At 35.7% G+C, this 18,613-nt stretch overlaps 1 protein-coding gene across 1 annotated transcript in view; it reads left to right on the forward strand.

Annotated features, from left to right (window-relative positions):
• pcxa (pyruvate carboxylase a) overlaps nt 1-18,613 on the forward strand; it is a 134,506-nt gene that overhangs the window by 10,324 nt on the left and 105,569 nt on the right. Inside the window, exons 5-8 of the mRNA XM_016461475.1 lie at nt 256-401; nt 625-742; nt 2,111-2,262; nt 15,311-15,429. Of these exons, the coding sequence (XP_016316961.1) occupies nt 256-401; nt 625-742; nt 2,111-2,262; nt 15,311-15,429 (535 nt within the window). The remainder of the gene's footprint in view (nt 1-255; nt 402-624; nt 743-2,110; nt 2,263-15,310; nt 15,430-18,613) is intronic.

The following is an 18,613-nucleotide window of genomic DNA, read 5'->3' on the forward strand; positions in this document are numbered from 1 at the left end:
TTAGAAAATTTAGAAAATTGTCATCATTTACTCACCCTCATGTTGTTCCAAACTTGTATAAATTTCTTTCTTCTTTTGAACACAAAAGAAGATATTTTGAAGAATGCTGGTAACCAAACCTGGTAGCCATTGACTATCATAGTATGGAAGAAAACTATAGAAGTCAATGGCTACCAGCAACTGTTTGGTTACCAGCATTCCACCAAAAAAAAGAAAATGCATGTAATGAGGCAGATCTGTCTGGTCATCCTGCAGGTATACCGGTGGTACCTGGAACAGACGCTCCCATCTCGTCTTTGCAGGAAGCTCAAGAGTTTTCCAACAGCTATGGCTTCCCGATTATCTTCAAGGCTGCCTATGGGGGCGGAGGACGTGGAATGCGAGTGGTCAGGGAGTATGAGGTACTATGTCCGAGAGTCAAATTATTTGTACGGGATTGGAACGCATTTAATCTTTGCTCCGTTCCTTCTGAGAGCCAGTTGTGAGCTTTGACACTGGAGGACTTTTAAATGAACGCGAATGTGTGCGCACTTTAGTTTTGTTTGCTCTTGAGTTACTTGTGCTGTATGAATTGGTGTGCTGGCTATTTGCACTGGCTGACTCTATGGCTTCGTGTGTGATCAGGAACTAGAGGAGAACTATCAGCGTGCGTACTCTGAGGCCCTGGCAGCCTTTGGCAATGGAGCTCTGTTTGTGGAAAAGTTCATTGAGAAACCCAGACACATCGAGGTGCAGATCTTGGGTAAGTGAACTGCAGATCAAGTGTTCTAATATTAAAGGAATGGTTCAACCAGAAATAAACATCGTCATCATTTACTCACCCTCATTACATTCCAAACCTGTATTATATTCTGTCTGTGGAACACAAAAGGAAAACTGTTGCTCTTTGTTCTGACGTGTTTAAATGTCAAAAGGACACAAAAGCACCATAAAAGTGGCCAACATGACTCGTTTGCTACAGTCGTTTGAAGCCTTGTTGTATCTTAGTGTGAGGACAGACTAAAATGTAAGTAATTATTCACTTATAATCTTCCCCTTTTAGTTGGCTGTTAAACACTGACTGGATCATTGAGTCAGTAGATATGTTTACATGCACTAATTTTTGTCAACCTGAATGAATCCAATCAGGTTTTTGGGCATTCGCAGTGCCAAGTTGCCATGTTCAAGTCAGCAAAGCTTTTTTTTTTAAACATTAAATATTAGAAACATGGCTAAAATTTTCCTGTCAAACACCTTATTAAAGATCTACACTACTCAAATTCAGATTGAGCTCAGTCAAATTAAATAATGTGTTTAAGGCTTTTCAGTCTGATTGAGCTATCAACCCGTTTACAAATGGATTATTAATTTGCATGTAAACAACGCTTGTAGGTTTACCTGATCAGTCCAAGCTATGAATAAATCATTTAGAAATGTGTTGAAAAGATCCAACTTAAATGATTTGTTTATGAACCACTTTGTCTCTCATGAATCAACTAATTGTGTATAAATTGATACTTTTCTCATGGACAAACCATGGAAGCAAAGGTGTGAATGTCAAGATTTCCAATGAATAATATTTCTCAAAGCTTCAGAAGAAATAATATAGCAATAACGCAAGTCAAATATACAATTTTTATAATAAATTTATGATGCTTTTGCAGCTTGAAAGCTTCGGTCCTCATTTATTGTAATTGAATGTAAAAGAGCAACAAGTACTCTTTCAAATTTCTCCTTTTGTGTCCCATGGAAAGAAAGTCACTCAGGTTTGGAAAGACATAAGGATGAGTAAGTAAAGAGTTTTACTTCAAATCTGTTCCCAGACATTGTTGCTGAAAAAAACGCTCAAAACCTTCAACAGCAAATTAGATTTTTGCAGGAAATAAATACATTGTCTGGTAGTTAATTAAAACATTTGGATATTTGCGTAGAGCACACTGTTCTCAACAATGAACAGAGTGGTGCAGTTCTCTGTTGCCTGCTAATTTGCATACTGTTTATTGATCAGTTATATGATTGTGTTTGTTATTATATTTTGGAGAAATACTAGCAGATGGGTTTGTTTACAGTGGCAGATGGGTTTAAGACTTCTGTGTAATGCTCAATGAGTTGATCGGTCCATTGTGTGTAGGCGATAAATACGGCAATGTCATTCACTTGTACGAGAGGGACTGCTCTATCCAGAGGAGACACCAGAAGGTGGTGGAGATCGCACCGGCCACACAGCTGGACCCACACCTCAGAGACAGACTCACTGCTGACTCCGTGAACCTCGCTCGACAGGTACAAGTGAAAACATCTGACAGATGGCAGCATTGGCTTTTTTCCAAACCATATGCAAATGCTGATTTACAAAAGTTTATGGTTCGAAAAGAATGTATGGATAAACTACTGCTCAAACATTGAGTTTTGAATGGCTGTTCCGAATGAAATTACTTAATCTGAATAATTTAATATTACCACAGAATCTCACTGACTAGCACTCATTTTTACACCGTTTTTGTCTTTTTATAAAGACATCCTTTAAATTGAGTAAATATTTTGTCTTGTCATATTCATTATTTTAGTTATTTTACTCAATTTATTGTCCAGAAAGAACTAATTTTAGTCGACAAAAATAATATTTTAGTTTAAAGTGCAAAATTAAACTTAATAGTAATTATAAATTAATATTATTTAATAATATTAATTGAATAATAATAATGGCAATAATAATTGTAACAGTAGTAGTAATAATGATTCAATTATAAAACTATTTAATAAATGAAAAGAAGTATTAAATTTAATGATTATTAACATTTATTTAAAACATGATTTAAATAATTTGTGGATACTGTACTTGTGAACACTAAACTCCTGAAATAATAATATAATAATAAGTGCACATTCCTTTATGCATTTATTTTATTCACTGTAGTGTTTTAGTGCATTGTTACAGAAGGAGCATATTCACAATGTCACCTACACTGTAATATTAGTTAATTAACTCAAAGTGCTTCAGTTTATCAGTGTTGATTCATTGTTCAGTTTCATCTCACACATGTCAAGCGGGTCAGTCTCAGATTACTGACTGTTGGACTGTTTTATTTTTAAAGGTCATGTCTCTCAGCTAGCAAGGATGAAGTAATTTAGAAAACAAAATTGTGTGAATGTAAATTTAGGTCTATCACAGTACCTGAGGATGCGTTACACTGAATTAAACAGCAGGTGCCGCTGCTGTGCCATTGGATGGATAACAACCATAATCAAACTTTTCCATTCATCCATTTCACTGCATAAACATATGCCAAGACCAAAAAAATGGTCTCTTTTTGCTGCAGCTGACAAGCTGTTAAAGAAACACAGTAACATCTGCCTTAAAAAGAGTAACAAAGCTCCTGAATAACTATAGCAATTCATTACTTTTATTGATAACCAGTTTCCTCCATAAAAACTACTTGTGCTGTTACCTCTTAGTGTTTTTCAAGTCATATCCAGATGGGTCTTGACACTGATATCTGTTTATGACAGGAGGGTTTTTTTCATATGTTGTTCATCTGGCTGACTCTTATCTCTGTATGCCAGTCTGAGCCAGCATATGGACAACCTGCACTGGCATTTGGGGAGGTTTGAACCTCTCAATTGTGATTTTAATATTTTATCTGCTGGAGATATGAGAAAGAATGGTGCTTTTTCTTTGGCAGGGATTTTTGGCACCAGTTTACAAAAAGTATGGGTAAATCTGAAGCTGCACAGCAACCCAAGCCAGTTTATCCTTTGATAAGCTCCTCCCCTCTTGGTTAATGTTGCTAACAGAGACAAACTTTACAGAATTTTTCAAAGAAAATGTGATTTTAAGTAATATAAAGAGGTTAAAATGAACTGGATATTATTTTTTAGGTAGGCTGGAATGAATAAGGACATTTTACAGCATTTTCATCAGCCATTTTTCTTTTAAAGAAATTGTTAAATTACATGATAACATGATTAAAAACTGCACAGATTGCAGTTCAGAATCAAGGCAAACACTTTGTTGGAAAAAAGCTTCTTTTGAAAATAATTGCATCTGATAACATTAGAGTTAAGTGAACAGAACAGTTCTACAACATGCTCAACACTATGAACTCTGCTTTGACCCTGATCAATAAGTAAATGAATTAACGTTAACTTAGTCAGCTTAATTTACCTTAGAGCAAATGTTGGTGTCCTTACTGAATGTTACTTGTTCATTTGGGAATGAAGGCTGACATATGACAGCATGCACCTGTCAGGGTTTATTTAAAGATTTGTAAGAGGAAAAATACAGTTTTTATCCTCTGTGGCTGATCCGGTAACAACATTTAACACATTTTTGCATAAATTTTGAATAATTCAGTTTAAAGGAAGCAACACAGGACTTCCATGTACTTAAGAAAAGAGCAAAGGCTTGCCTGATACTATTGCAGATGGCATCAGCTGCTAACATAATATTGATCATTAACATTTTTTTGAGGCTGAGTTTTTCTTTCATTACACAAAATGTAGACCCTGTTCGTTATTTAAACCGTTTTTGCTCTTAAAGGGATACTCCACCCCAAAATGAAAATTTTGTCATTAAGTGTAATTTACTTCAGCAATCAATGTGACCGTCACAAGCCTCCCGGTTTTCATCGAAAATATCTTAAATTGTGTTCCGAAGATGAACGAAGCTTTTACGGGTTTGGAACGACATAGGGGTAAGTGATTAATGGCAAAATTTAAATTTTGGGCTGGTGTATCCCTTTAAAGGAACAGTTCACCCAAAAATAAAAATTATGTCATTAATTACTCACCCTCGTGTCGTTCCAAACCCATAAGACCTTCGTTCCTGTTCGTTATTTAAACCGTTTTTGCTCTTAAAGGGATACTCCACCCCAAAATGAAAATTTTGTCATTAATCACTTACCGCCATGACGTTCAAAACTCCTAAAAGCTCCGTTCGTCTTCAGAACACAATTTAAGATATTTTGGATGAAAACCGGGAGGCTTGTGACTGTCCAATTGACTGCCAAGTAAATAACACTGTCAAGGCCCAGAAAAGTATGAAAGACATTGTCAAAATTGTCAATCTGCCATGAGTGGTTCAATCTGAATTTTATGAAGCAACGAGAATACGTTTTGTACACAAAGAAAACAAAAATAACGTTATTCAACAATTCATCTCCTCCACCTCACCGTAGCGCCATTTTGGAGAGTATCCACTGAACGCAAACTGCGTATGTTGTTCTACTTGTATGCGTCAGCCGCACCACATGGATATGCTGTTTTCGTTCAAATCAAAGCGTAAATAAACAGAAAATGATTAATTACTCACCCTCATGACGTTCCAAACCCATAAGACCTTCGTTCATCTTCGGAACACAAATAATTTTTTTTTTGATGAAATCCGAGAGCTTTTTGACCCTGCATAGACAGCAATGGAACTACCACGTTCAAGGCCCAGAAAGGTAGTAAGGACATCGTTAAAATAGTCCATGTGACATCAGTGGTTCAACCGTAATATTATGAAGCTACGAGAATACTTTTTGTGCGCAAGGAACACAAAAATAACAACTTTATTTCTTCTCTTCTGTGTCCATCTTCGACGTTCACAACAGTACCACGATGCATGCGTGTGCATTCCTCTGCTTGTAAACAAGGCTCAGTGCATGTGCGCTCTGTCAGAACGCTGGCTCCTGCGTCAGCAGCACCACACGCATGCGTCATGGTACTCTCGTGAATACGTGTCGCAGACTGACATGGAAGAGAAGACATTGTTGAATAAAGTTGTTATTTTTGTTTTTTTTGCGCACAAAAAAGTATTCTTGTAGCTTCATAACATTACGGTTGAACCACTGATGTCACATGGACTATTTTAACGATGTCCTTACTACCTTTCTGGGCCTGGGAACGTTTCAGTTGCATTGATTTCTATGGAGGGTCATAAAGCTCTTGCATTTCATCAAAAGTATCTTAATTTGTGTTCTGAAGATGAACGAAAACCTTACGGGTTTGGAACGACATGAGGGTGAGTAATTAATGACAGAATTTTCATTTTTGGGTGAACTATCCCTATTGAACTCGTGTCACATGTAAATGCAAGTAGAATTCCCAGTCTGATTTTAGCAAGACATTTATACAAGCCGAAAACTCAAGCCAAACTGACAGTTAGCTCAACATCAAAAGAGTTATTTCTTGATAGGTGCTTTTTGCTGCATCTTTGATCAAATGCCAATGAGGACACATGCGTATGTCTGGCATTTTGGATAAAAATATCTTACAAATACATAAATGGAAATGGAAACCCGCTGTTGTCCTCTGTTGTGTTCTTCATATTTATTGGTATTGAATGTGCTGCTCCAATGTGTTTATATTTCATGTTCTGAAGCATTTTTGAGTGACAGTTGAGGGCTGTATATGAAGAGAGTGCATTATTGACTGACTATTGACATGTGCCTGTGCCGATGATCTGACCTCATGAAAGAGAGTCATTATGAACTCAGTATATTGAAGCCTGCTTATGAAGGGAAAAGATTAATTGCTCTCAGACTGGGTGAAGATTTAATTGACTTCTCTGGTCTGAAGTAGAAGAATTGCTTGAAATTGTTCAACTTCAGTGTTTCATCTTTTGTGTTTAATGCTTTTGCAATTTTAGTCACATTAAAGAGAGAGTTAACCCTACTCACCCTCTTGTCATTCCAAACCTGTGTGACTGACATTCTTCTGTGAAACTGTGTTGGTGTTAATAGGGTACATTGTCATTTTGGACCTTAATGTTTTTTTGAAATATCATCTTTTATGTTTCGCAGTTGAAAGAGTCACACACGACATGAGGGTGAGTAAATGATGACAGAATTTCACTTTTGGGTGAACTATCCCTTTAACAACCAAGGGAAGATGGAAAATCTAGTAAATTTCAGATTTGAACTTGCAATATCTGTTTTAGCATCATGGTTCAATGTGTTTGAGCATTTACAACAAAATGCACTAATTTTCACAAGTGGACTCAGAACCCCACGTATGTTTATTTGTTAAGCCACTTCACACTCGAAATGCAGTTAATTTCATGGTTTGCAGCGGTTTTTTGCAATTTCTGTTGACTTGTTTGTGCTAGCGTGTGTAATCATGTCCACGCACAGATACACCACGTCCCTCTATGTGCGCAATTGCATGCCTGCCTTGCAGAGTTTGTGTCAGTCTGATGAATCACAAACATGACATTTCTTGCGTAGTATTAATAAAGCTTCTGACTGTTCATGAAAGATCTTACGCATGGTAGATTTTTCCAAGTAATGTTGAAGACATTTACATTTTTTAATACATAGCAATTTTAGATATAGAGTTATTGAATAAACATGCATGATTACATTTGGAGCAGCTGGAATCTTCTGCCACACTGAAAAGATTCATTTAGTGGGTTATCGGTGCAGAGTTCCTGTTGATGTCTTCTGAATTCAACAGACACCCATACACATAACATACTGCGCCGGTCACCCGTCTTTTACCCCTTCTGGACTCTCTGCTGTCAGTTGTTTAGCATTCTGAAGAATATGCATGTATTAGCATTTCTGTGCGTGCGTGTGTGTGTGAGCTAGAGAGATATGGAGTATTGTCTGTGTGAGTATGTGTGTGTGTGTGTGTGTGTGTGTGTGTGTGTGTGTGTGTGTGTCTGTATAAGAAGTGAGGGAACTTGGTGAAGGAGGAGAGCGAGAGAGATAAAGAGAGTGAGCGAGCTAAAATCTCTCCTCCATCTGCTCTATCATATGGATGAGGGAAATGGAGAAGATGGCCAGGCTTTCAGATTTCTCAGAGCAAGCATTAAAACCTCATTTGAGCGTTTGACATGTTCCCTTAGACGCTTGAAGCTCCCCTCAGTCTCATTTCCTATTGCTGAGTACAGCTTTTTTCTTAAGGGCAGTGGGATGTATTCCTTTGTTCTCTCATGCTCCATCTTTAATATCAAAGAACATTTTCCCTGGTTCTTTTAATTGTCTAATTCCATTTTTGGAAGCGTGGTAGAAGTTTCATGTGATTCTGTAAGAACGAAATGGCCTGTCACCATCATGCTTAATCATTAGGACTGTGTGTCACAGAAATGGAAATGTCATGTGTGATAATGTTTCCCATTCTTCATATTGGGGCAAACATGACTTGAACTGACCTTTAGCAGACGTTAAACACAGTTTCCAACAGTAGCCATAAGAATATAAACTGTAGCGTTCCAAGAGACAGGTTTTTGTTTTCTGATTTAGGGTATTTCTCTTAGATATGTGGTATTGTTTTAAACATTTAATTAGACAAATAGTATGCATAAGCATTAATGAATTGCATTGTGTCAAATCCATACATATAATCCTTTATAATAATTTATATTATAATAATCCTTTTAGAAATGTAACAGATTTGATGGTAACAGGGTTGATGGTTTTGCCAGTTAATTATGCTCAGGTTGAGAAACTATAATGCAATTTTTTGTTTGTTTATTTTTTTGGAGAATTTTATACTGATGTCTACAAATATACACTTGGTAACAGAGTTGACCTGTTAACTTGTGCCCTACTCACTGACAAAATTAAACATAAGATAAAATTATAAAAATGAGTGGACTTTAATCAGTGAAGGTTACTTTCTCAAAGGACAGTGATGTCATTATGAAAGTTTTATTTATTTTTTGGAATAATTTGTTACTTTAATAGGGCAGAAATATTATGGTGACAGGGTTGATTTAAAAACACAACTTTTAAATAATACTTTATTTTCTTCGTAATTTACGTTCATATTTTAGTTGACAATTTTAGGTTTTAGTTCCATTTTAATATTTAATTGTCTTTCGAAATGTAACAGAGTTGATGGTAACAGGGTTGATTGCCAGTTAGTTATGCCTAATGTTTTAAAAACTACAAGATATTTATTTGAATAATTTATTAATGATGTTTACAAATATATACTTGGTAACAGAGCTGAAAAGTTAAATTAAGATTGCACCCTAATCACAAACATAAACAAACAAACATTAGATAAAATGATACAATTTAGTGGACTTTAATTAGTGGAGTTGACTTTCCTAAAGGAGGATGATGATGCCATCATGTCAATTTATTTATTTTAAATGATTTATTATGCATAACCTAAGGACACAACTTTAAGTCTTTTTAATAATACATTGTCAACTGAAATATAATAAATAAACCGAGACAATAAACACGCAATGTTAGGTTTTATTTCCATTGTAATATATAATTAACCCTTTCCCTAGCTAAAACAAGAAGTTGAAAAACAAAATAGCTTCTGTTTATAGGGTGTCTCAACTACGTGCTACAGAGTTAAGAGATATCTCATCCATGTCCTTACTAATAAAAAGAGGATGTGGCAGTGTTCTCTCTGACCTTCAGAGCTATCGCCATTTCATGCTCCGTTTTTTTTTCTTCTTCTCCTGTGATCGAGGGCTTGAAGCATGTTTGCCGGCACAGATTCCTCTCAATATTGAAAAATTTGTTTTTTTATTTTGTCATTCACTTCTCTGTGTGTACCCCATTATGGGCAGCCTTGTAAGTTGTCCTTTTTGTCGGAGCCCTGTTAAACGGATAACCGTGTTGTCGTGGAGGAAGGAATATGTGAGAAGACTCTCCCCACCAATTATGTTACACACATTTCATTGACCTTGTTCTTCTTGGGGGGCCGCGTAATGTAGTGGTCACTGTAGCAGCTTATTTATGTGCTAGTTAGACATATGAGGAATTAAATGGTATTAACATGACAGAAACATCTCCCCTGTTTTAACGCCTTTTTTGTTTTATGTCAGCTGTTACCATGGAGACAGTTGCTCTACCCACATTGCCTGAAGCACAGGTTGGGGATCACAGCCTTGATGTGGTTTCAGTCACACTCAACACTCACTGTTATAAACCCCGTTTGCATGTGTTTTAGGCACGCTGAGGTTGATTGTGAACCGAAAGCATCTTCGCCGCTAATCATCAGTAAAAGATGATGGTATTTACATAACGCTGTTTAACTTCACTGATTGCATGTCGTTCTTCTGTCTCCTCTGCTTGTCAGAATCTGTTTTCTCACTCTTACTACTGTCTCTGTCTCTTTCATGCAAGGATGTAACCGAATCTACAAGTGTAAAGGAATAGTTCACCCGAATATCATTTACACATCCTCTCATCCTTCATATTATTCAAAGTGTTAGGCAGAATTTCTGAGCTGGTCTTTTTGGTACAAAAAATTGGATGGTGAAAAAAACAAAAAAAAAAGGAATAGTTTACATAAAATTGCAAATTTTGTCAATTTTCATACCAATCCCATATTTTCGTTTTTATGTAAAATACAAGAGCAGAAGTGATTTTAAGATGCATGTCAGGGGTTCTGTTTTGAATACAAGGAAAATAGATTTGACACTATGATTTACATTTACATTTAGTCATTTTGCCGACGCTTTTATCCAAAGCGACTTACAATTGGGGAATACATAAAGCGATTCTTCTTAAAGAGGCAAACAGACACAGGAAGTGCTTGAAATACCAAGTTTTAGGCATTGTTCAAATAAGTACAAGCTAGAAAAGGGAAGGAATAAATAAAGAGAAAGAGATGATGATATGAAAAGTGATTTAGACTGTGAAACTCAAAAAAGAGCTATTAAAGTAGTCCATGTGACTCATACAACCCATATTCTGAGTCTTATGAAGTCATATGTCTTTGAATGAGAAACAGACTGAAAATCCATTATCTTCTGACAGTCTTCCCCTTTTACACCTCTAAAAAAATGTTTGCACCAAGTTTGATGCCATTGGTGTGAAATGCCACAGGTTTTCTCTTGTCATGTGACAAACTATGAATAAATGGACAAAAGTGAGAGTTTGATGGCTATACCAGAGGAGACATTATTAGTAAACACTGACACATTTTTCAGACCGTTCCTCACACAAAGCTATCAAATGACTTCAGAAGACTTCAATGTAGCCACACAAATGGTAAGCGCTGCTTTTATGACATTTTAATGCTGCTTTTTTGTCCTTTATGGAGCTTGGCAGTATAAAATCACAATCCGCTTTCCTTGTCTGAGGGAAGTCCTGCCTCTATTCATGTTTCATGATGAAAAAATAATATGGGGCTAGAATGACATTTGGGTTTTTATATGATGTGTGTGTATATACACATGTATAAAATAAAAATGAAAGAAAGTAAATGTAATCAACATTACTTGGGACAATATTTGATCAAACAGTAAAAAAATAATATTGTGTAATAATATAACAATTTAAAGTAACCGTTTCCTGTTTTAATATACTTTAAAATGTAATTTATTCCTGTGATGACACAGCAGATTTTTCTATTATTAGTTTTTTTGTGGAAACATTATAATTTGTTTACAGGATTCTTTGATAAATAGAAAGAATAGCTTTTATTTGAAATATGAATCTTGTGTAACATTATAAATGTCTTTACTGTCACAATAAAAAAAAATTATATAGTAAAATGTCACATGCGAGACTGTCTCCGTGGCATTTATAAATAATGTACGATATTTGTAAGAAACTTTATCTTTAAAAATATGTTTTACCATTTTTTGTGTAAATAGGGATTAAGATTGTGCACACATGTATTTAAAGGTGTAAGGAAATATACCTTCGGTTTCATAGACAAGGCTTAAGCCTAGTCTCAGACTAAAATGCATGTCTGGGCTGTTTTAACTGAAAGAAACTTGCACTGACTGATCTGTATAATATATCAGATTCATTGGTTTGTCTCAAGATGCACACCAGTAATGTTTTTATCTAAGGCATATTTCTAAAAACGACTTAAATGTCCTAGTTGATCTATGGCCTAATCCTGGCTTAACCTAAGCCCTGTCTGTGAAACCGTGCCATAGAATTTTATTGGAAACTTAATAGAAATTATATCTGATTGTCCCATTGGGATGAAAAAAATTTCAGTTTTAGATGAATTATACCTTACACCCCGCTATTCATAAACTCATAATAATTGACCACTAATTTGAATTTGAGACGATTCTCCTTGAATGGAAAGCAGAGCCACAGCTCCTGTGGAGAGGCTCCTCCTCTGTTTCTCTCTCCTTCTGTCAGTCATAATTCCATATATTGACTCTTAGATGAAAACCAACCCAAAAACCCTCCCTATTTGACCTCTTCTGCCTTTTGTTGTAGACTGTCGGCAGACCCTGTTTATGCTTTGGATGTTGTGAAGTAATTAGAAATTGTATCAAGCTGTGAGACTCATAATTACTCATCTCTCTCCCTCCTTCTTTCTCACCCTCTTTAGTCCTCTCTGTGGAATGCCATCTGTCCTCCTCTCTTGCTCTCCATCCTTTCCTCCTTTAATTTTACCCATTTAATTACCTGTCTGTGCCTTTCTTCTCATGGGCACTGTGCGCCGTCTTGTTTCGTTTCATCTCTTTCATTGCTATGGTCTAATAATTCTAATCTGCTCACTGTATTTCAGTGCATGTGTGAGAAAGTGCTGAGAATGATGGATGTTCTCAAATCTTAAGTGTACAGTCTTCATGTCCTCTTGTGGTCTCGCAGGGCTTGCGAGATTTTTGAACGGGTGTGAGTATGAATATCAGCCAGGAATTTGAAGGGTTGGTTGTTTGATCTCAGTGTGTGTTGGCAGCCATTTATCAAGGATGCTTTACTCTCCAAACACTACACGGCTGTGTGTGTGAGAGGCGGTGTGTATCCAAAATGTGTTACGTTAGGAAATTTGGCAGCGGCGACAGGCCTAAGGACAAATTGGATTGCACTTCTGCGAAATTTGAGGATGGGATTGTGGAACCCCTGTTGGGCTTTATGTGGTGTGTGTGTCAAGATGTGGCCCAGTAAGAGGCAACCTGCTGTCTTGATGCCTTCCTTACCACAATGTACTATAATTTCCTCAAAATATACCATGGTTACTATTATTGCTGCAAGAAAAATGTGGTAACTTGGTATTAGCCACAACTGTCATTAAAAAATTAAACAAACATTATTTATGGTTTCAGTTTTTATGAATAACATACACTTAGTGTCCCATTACATACATTTAGTGTCCCATTAAAGACACATCCAGTTTCCTTTGGAGAGAGAATTGTTAGATAAACTATTATCTATTAACAAAAATCAGTATGGAAGTAGTTTGTCGTGAAGATGTGTACTGTATCTTTTAAATCCATCTGTCAAGCTCAATCGTTCAACCCTGTTACTGAAGTTATTGTATGACAAGCAAATATTTATTTTGTTAATGGGAACTAAACATGTCAATGGGAACTAAACAATATATTTTTTATATTTAATGTTTATTACTTGTAATCAACAAAATGATGCAGATCTTTCAAACTGTATTCAGTCATGTACCTGAGTTTGGTAATAAGGTGGCAAAAACAAAATGGCATATATATTATTTAGTTTGACCTTCTGAGGTAGACAAACAACATTTCCTGACACATGTTATATCTAACTTCACATACATGTTCATACAGTACACCCATGTAAAGCAATAAATACTACAGTAGATGTAGCAAATCTCAACTGATTTTTTATTTTTTTTATTTTGTCACAAAATGTTACTTTATTATCACCCAGCTCTTTATATATAGCCTGAATTTCATTTTTGAAAATGGGGGGAATTCCCCTCTTAGGTGTCTCTTGTGAGAGGGGAAGCATCTTTCACACAGGAGTCCACTACTGATCCGTGGCTGTTTACCACAAACACAACATTTATCCATTATTTTTATTTAAAATCCAAACATTGTCACTGAAAATGCTTTTTCAGCATTGCAATTTTTTTTACACAGTACAGTATTACAATCTTTCACAGACATGTTTAAAGACAATAAATATAAGCAACACATTATTCAATGCTTTTTACTTTTGCATTTACTTCTAGATTTATATATTAAGTTGCTCAAGCAAGTGGCAAAACATTTAAACTACTTTCTTACGTTATCACAAACTTACCATTGACAGAAATAGTCAGCTCTACTGCCTTTTCTTTTTTGCATTTAAATCTTTATTACAAGCAATCCTGCAGTTCATAAAGAACTTTGTTTTCCTACCTCCACGAGTGCATCTATTATTGCCTTGTTTATCTAAAAGTGCTCTTTCTCTTTAAACCTAGCCAAAAAGCCATGCGTGTTGACTGTGAAACACAGTAGACTTTAATAATATGCATTTGTGGTGTAATTACTACATTTTCGTGTCAATCCATATGCATATTTACTGCAAAAAAATGTGCCGTTAATTTAATTCAGCCCTTGCAGTGCAGCAAAAATAGACTCGGTGCGGAAACTATCTCTGCACTGCTGCAGACGCACCGCTACTGGAACGCACTGCCGGACAGCAACCGTGTGCAGTGTGCACGCTTTATTAATCTGTTAACATGAGCGCGGAAAAAATGCGCACCACATTCGCACTGCAAACGGAGTAATGTAAACCTGGCATTATGTGTGTGCGCTGCGAGTGTGCATGAGCGTACGGTCTCCAGGAGAGCGCGCGAGCGCTGAATGGTTAAACACTGGCAAGAATTAAAAAGTAATGCGATTTATAAATGTTAGTGATGATGTGACACTGCCTCGATTGTGCAAGTTATAATTCCTGTGTCAACGGTGCAGCGTGCAGCTCGCTTATAGACAGACGCGATGTGGTGATTTGAAGACATTTGCGTATTTTGAGAGAGAGAGCGCGCGCGCGGTGATTCACTCATGTTGTTTGTGAAATTACGTCTCACACAAGGTTTCAAATTACTTTATAAGTTATTTTATTAAGAAATATGAAGGAGTACCTCACCTTCAGCATTATAATTATTTCACCCGTGCCGGACAGAGACTGAGACGGTGCCGCTGCATGTCGTGCCAAACCTCTCACGGCAGCGTCATCAGCTTGAGATCGTTTTTTTGAGATCGGCCTTTTTAGAGACCGTCGCTCAATCATCCCAAAGCGATTATCGGCCGATAGTGATCAGTAGCCAATCAATCTGAGCACCCCTAAAACATAACATATTTTTCATAAATATATACATGCATGTGTTTGTATTTATATATACATAATAAATATAAACAGTATACACACGTATATTATGTAAACAAAAACTTTTATTTTGGATGCGATTAATCGCGATTAATCGTTTGACAGCACTAATATATGAGTATGTCCAACTTTATCTGCATACATACAGTACACATGTACAGTACATCTGCTGTGACACTAGGGCATCACACCGTGTGCTAAATAAAAACAATTTTTTTAAAATTTCATAGTATTTTTTTAATTTTTTTTTTCATTAGGATGTAAATTGTGCCTGTGAAACTCTGAAAAGTTTGTAATTCTCATATCTCAATCCGTTCCATCTCTTTCCTCAGGTCAGTTATGAGAATGCAGGCACAGTGGAGTTCCTGGTGGATAAACACGGTAAACATTACTTCATCGAGGTCAACTCCCGTCTGCAGGTGGAGCACACGGTTACTGAGGAGATCACAGAGTGAGTGTCTCTCTGTCTCTGAAAAAGAATGGGTTGAAAAGTACAAATCAGTCAGTAATGTTGCAGTGTATCTCGCTGATTTTATTGAATATATGTTGATTTTTATTTTTTTATGTATATAATATATATTTTATATATAATCTTTTAGTATTTAAATGTTGGCAGGGCAAGTAAAAATTGTCTTTAATTCTTCATCATTCATCTTTAAATTTTTTGTGCCGGTGTTCTTGACTTCTCTCAGCCTCACAAATATATATATAATTTACACAAATCTGAGTGTTTATCAAATGCATTATGATTCCATTTATGACCACCTGACTGTCTGACATTTAGATTCTGAGAAGATATGCTTTTTTTTCGCAAAATAATGACTCGGCTAAATATTCGTTGACATTTATGAAGACATTTTGTGTGGCCAAATGCAATTAAACTTGCATAACTGTTGGGCGATGTTCAGCAGTCCCATAACACTAATTAACACTCAAAATTTGTATTGTACTCCGGCTGTTAAAATGTCAGTGTCGAAAAAAACATGATAATAAGTGCAAGACATCATCATCTTAGACCCTTTGAAACCTGTAAGATTCTCAGTGGGCTTGTATCTGAAACGCATCCTTCCTCATTTTAGTAAAAAGCTCAGATAGAAGTGTGCCTTGAGAGGAGGGAAGTGGTTTGTTGTTATCTTTTTCATCCCAGAGGCTAAAGACACACAGGAGACTGAAATGTGCTTTTTTTTTATATATGGGCTGAATTAATATTGTGCTGAAAGGAAAAAAAATGATTATTAAAAGGTCAAAGGATTAATGAATGTGTTAGAATTTTAAGTTTATTCACATGCATGCTTGGATACATGAGTACATGTGATTCTGACATTTCTGGACGATTTTCCATCTTTGCTGCTGGTTCTGACTTAGTGAATTCGTAGAGCGTGACTGTGCAGACGTACCAGGGTTCCATTCATTATAATTGTCCATCTTGTTGCATGAAATTGAAGCTGTCAGCTTGCAATTGGCATCGTGTGGCAACCCAGCTGTGAGAGAGAGGCCTTGGAAGCGCATGACTGTAATGAACTTGATTTCCAGCTCTAGCCAGCAGTGGGGCTTGTATGCCAAGACCTTCACCAGCAGCCACCTTCTGTTCCTCATACTGAGTCACTCTACATCCCACCTGCTCTGCTAACTCGCTGGCTTTTACGCTGGTCCGGGATCAAGTCTTCACACTCTGAAACTTGACTAGTCCCATTACACTGTGTGCATTCATGTTATGTCCAATGCCAGCCATTCTCACTCTTTTCAGCATGTGTTTTTATGTTATATGTACTATTATATTAAATTATTATATAAATCAGGGTTCCTACGGGGTTTGGAAAAGTATGGAATTTGATTTAATTATTTTCCAGGTCTGGAAATGTATGGAAAAAAGAAAGCAGAGTATGGAAAAATATTTATGTTTCCAGACTTTTGCCCCTATTAGTTTTTTTCTAATAAAAAATTAAGAATTTAATGAAAATACATTTATTGTACGAGAAGTGAGATTTCATGGCAGCTGTTTAGTGATTCTTTAGTGATTGTCAAATATGCATTTTTTGATTAGCCTATGCAAAATGCAGGTTATAAGCATTTTGGGTTTCTTCTGAATTCTTAGCACTGTATTACATAGCCTTTATTCATAGTGATGCACAAAGGAAATAGGTTATATAAAACTAGAAATTGTAATGCATAAGCATGCAAAAAATTCCCATGTGCATGTGAATAGTTTCTCAAGGGCATGCACACACAAAAAAAGTTTATTGTGTGCATGTAAAAGTCTGTATTTTTAGTCTGTATTATTATTTTAGGGACTCTGTAGGTTGTCACTTCGAGAAAATCAATAAAAAAAAAAAATTATATATGTATATATATAATATTAATAACAGCATTTTACATTACATTATTTACAATATATATAAAAATATTTACAGATGACTGTACTATATACCAAAAGCTGAAAATAATGCCCTATGAACCATTTATGTTAAATATGGTCTGAAAATCTACTGAAAGGTTTGGAAATTTGAGTCTGGAAAAGTATGGAATTTTAAAATGAAAAATGGGTAGGAACCCTGATAAATTGTATAATCATTACAGAATTTTCATTTTTGGGTGAACTAACCCTTTAACATTACTCAGTACTTATATGTATAATTACACCATAACAAGGACACCTTAAAATAAAGTGTAATCTTTTCTTATGGTCAAATTTGTAAACAGATGTGCTGCTTAATATTTTTGTGGAAACCATGATACATTTTGATTCTTTGATGAATAGAAAGTTCTAAAGAACAGCATTTATTTGAAAACAAATCTTTTGTAATGTTGTAAATGTCGTTAGTGGCACTTTTGATCAATTTAATGAGTATTTGGTGAATAAAAGTGTTTTTTAAATAAATACTTACTGACCCCAAACTTTTGAACAATAGTTTGTAGCAAATTGGCTCAAACGGGAAATATTTATAATTAATTATAACTGGTTATAAATAATAATAAATATTTAATTAGATCTTAGAATTAACTGTAGCAGAATCAATATTACAATTATTTGATCTGTCCGTCCTCCGAGCAGACAATATAATCACTCCGAATTGTGAGCAGCACACAGAGGCAATCAATTGAGAATATAAGGGATTTAATAAATGAAGCTATAGCTAATGTACAACTAAACTAAGCAAAACACATATATACAGAATGAAGGAAAGTAAGAACTGCTGGAAAATCAAACTCAAGAGGAGAGTTTTGAGGAGTCTTAGAGAGTGTCCGTCTCAAGAAGAAAGATTTTGAGCAAAGATTAGTCTGAGCTAATGACTTTTGATAGTTAATACCAGGCGTGAATTTTTTGAGCGGGAGAAGTTTTCTTTGTCTCCCTTTATGGCCCTTTGCATGTTTATGGCTGGTGTGGAGGACTGGTGCAGTTTTACCCAAAATATAGTACAAATAGTATGATGCATTTCACAATCACATACTGTACATCATTGTTTGAGGAATAAAGAGCAGATCATATTGATACCAAGAAAGAAACATTTAGAATATATTAAACCAGAGATACATTCATACACCTGAATATCAGCATTTAGGGCTTAACTAATACAAATAACGAGTGGTAACTCAGCTAATCTAATAGGGAAACGTACAAACAACACATGCATATA

The sequence above is a fragment of the Sinocyclocheilus anshuiensis genome, unplaced genomic scaffold (genome assembly GCF_001515605.1).
Source record: "Sinocyclocheilus anshuiensis isolate Anshui unplaced genomic scaffold, SAMN03320099.WGS_v1.1 scaffold180, whole genome shotgun sequence".
Classification (NCBI taxonomy): Eukaryota; Metazoa; Chordata; class Actinopteri; order Cypriniformes; family Cyprinidae; genus Sinocyclocheilus; species Sinocyclocheilus anshuiensis.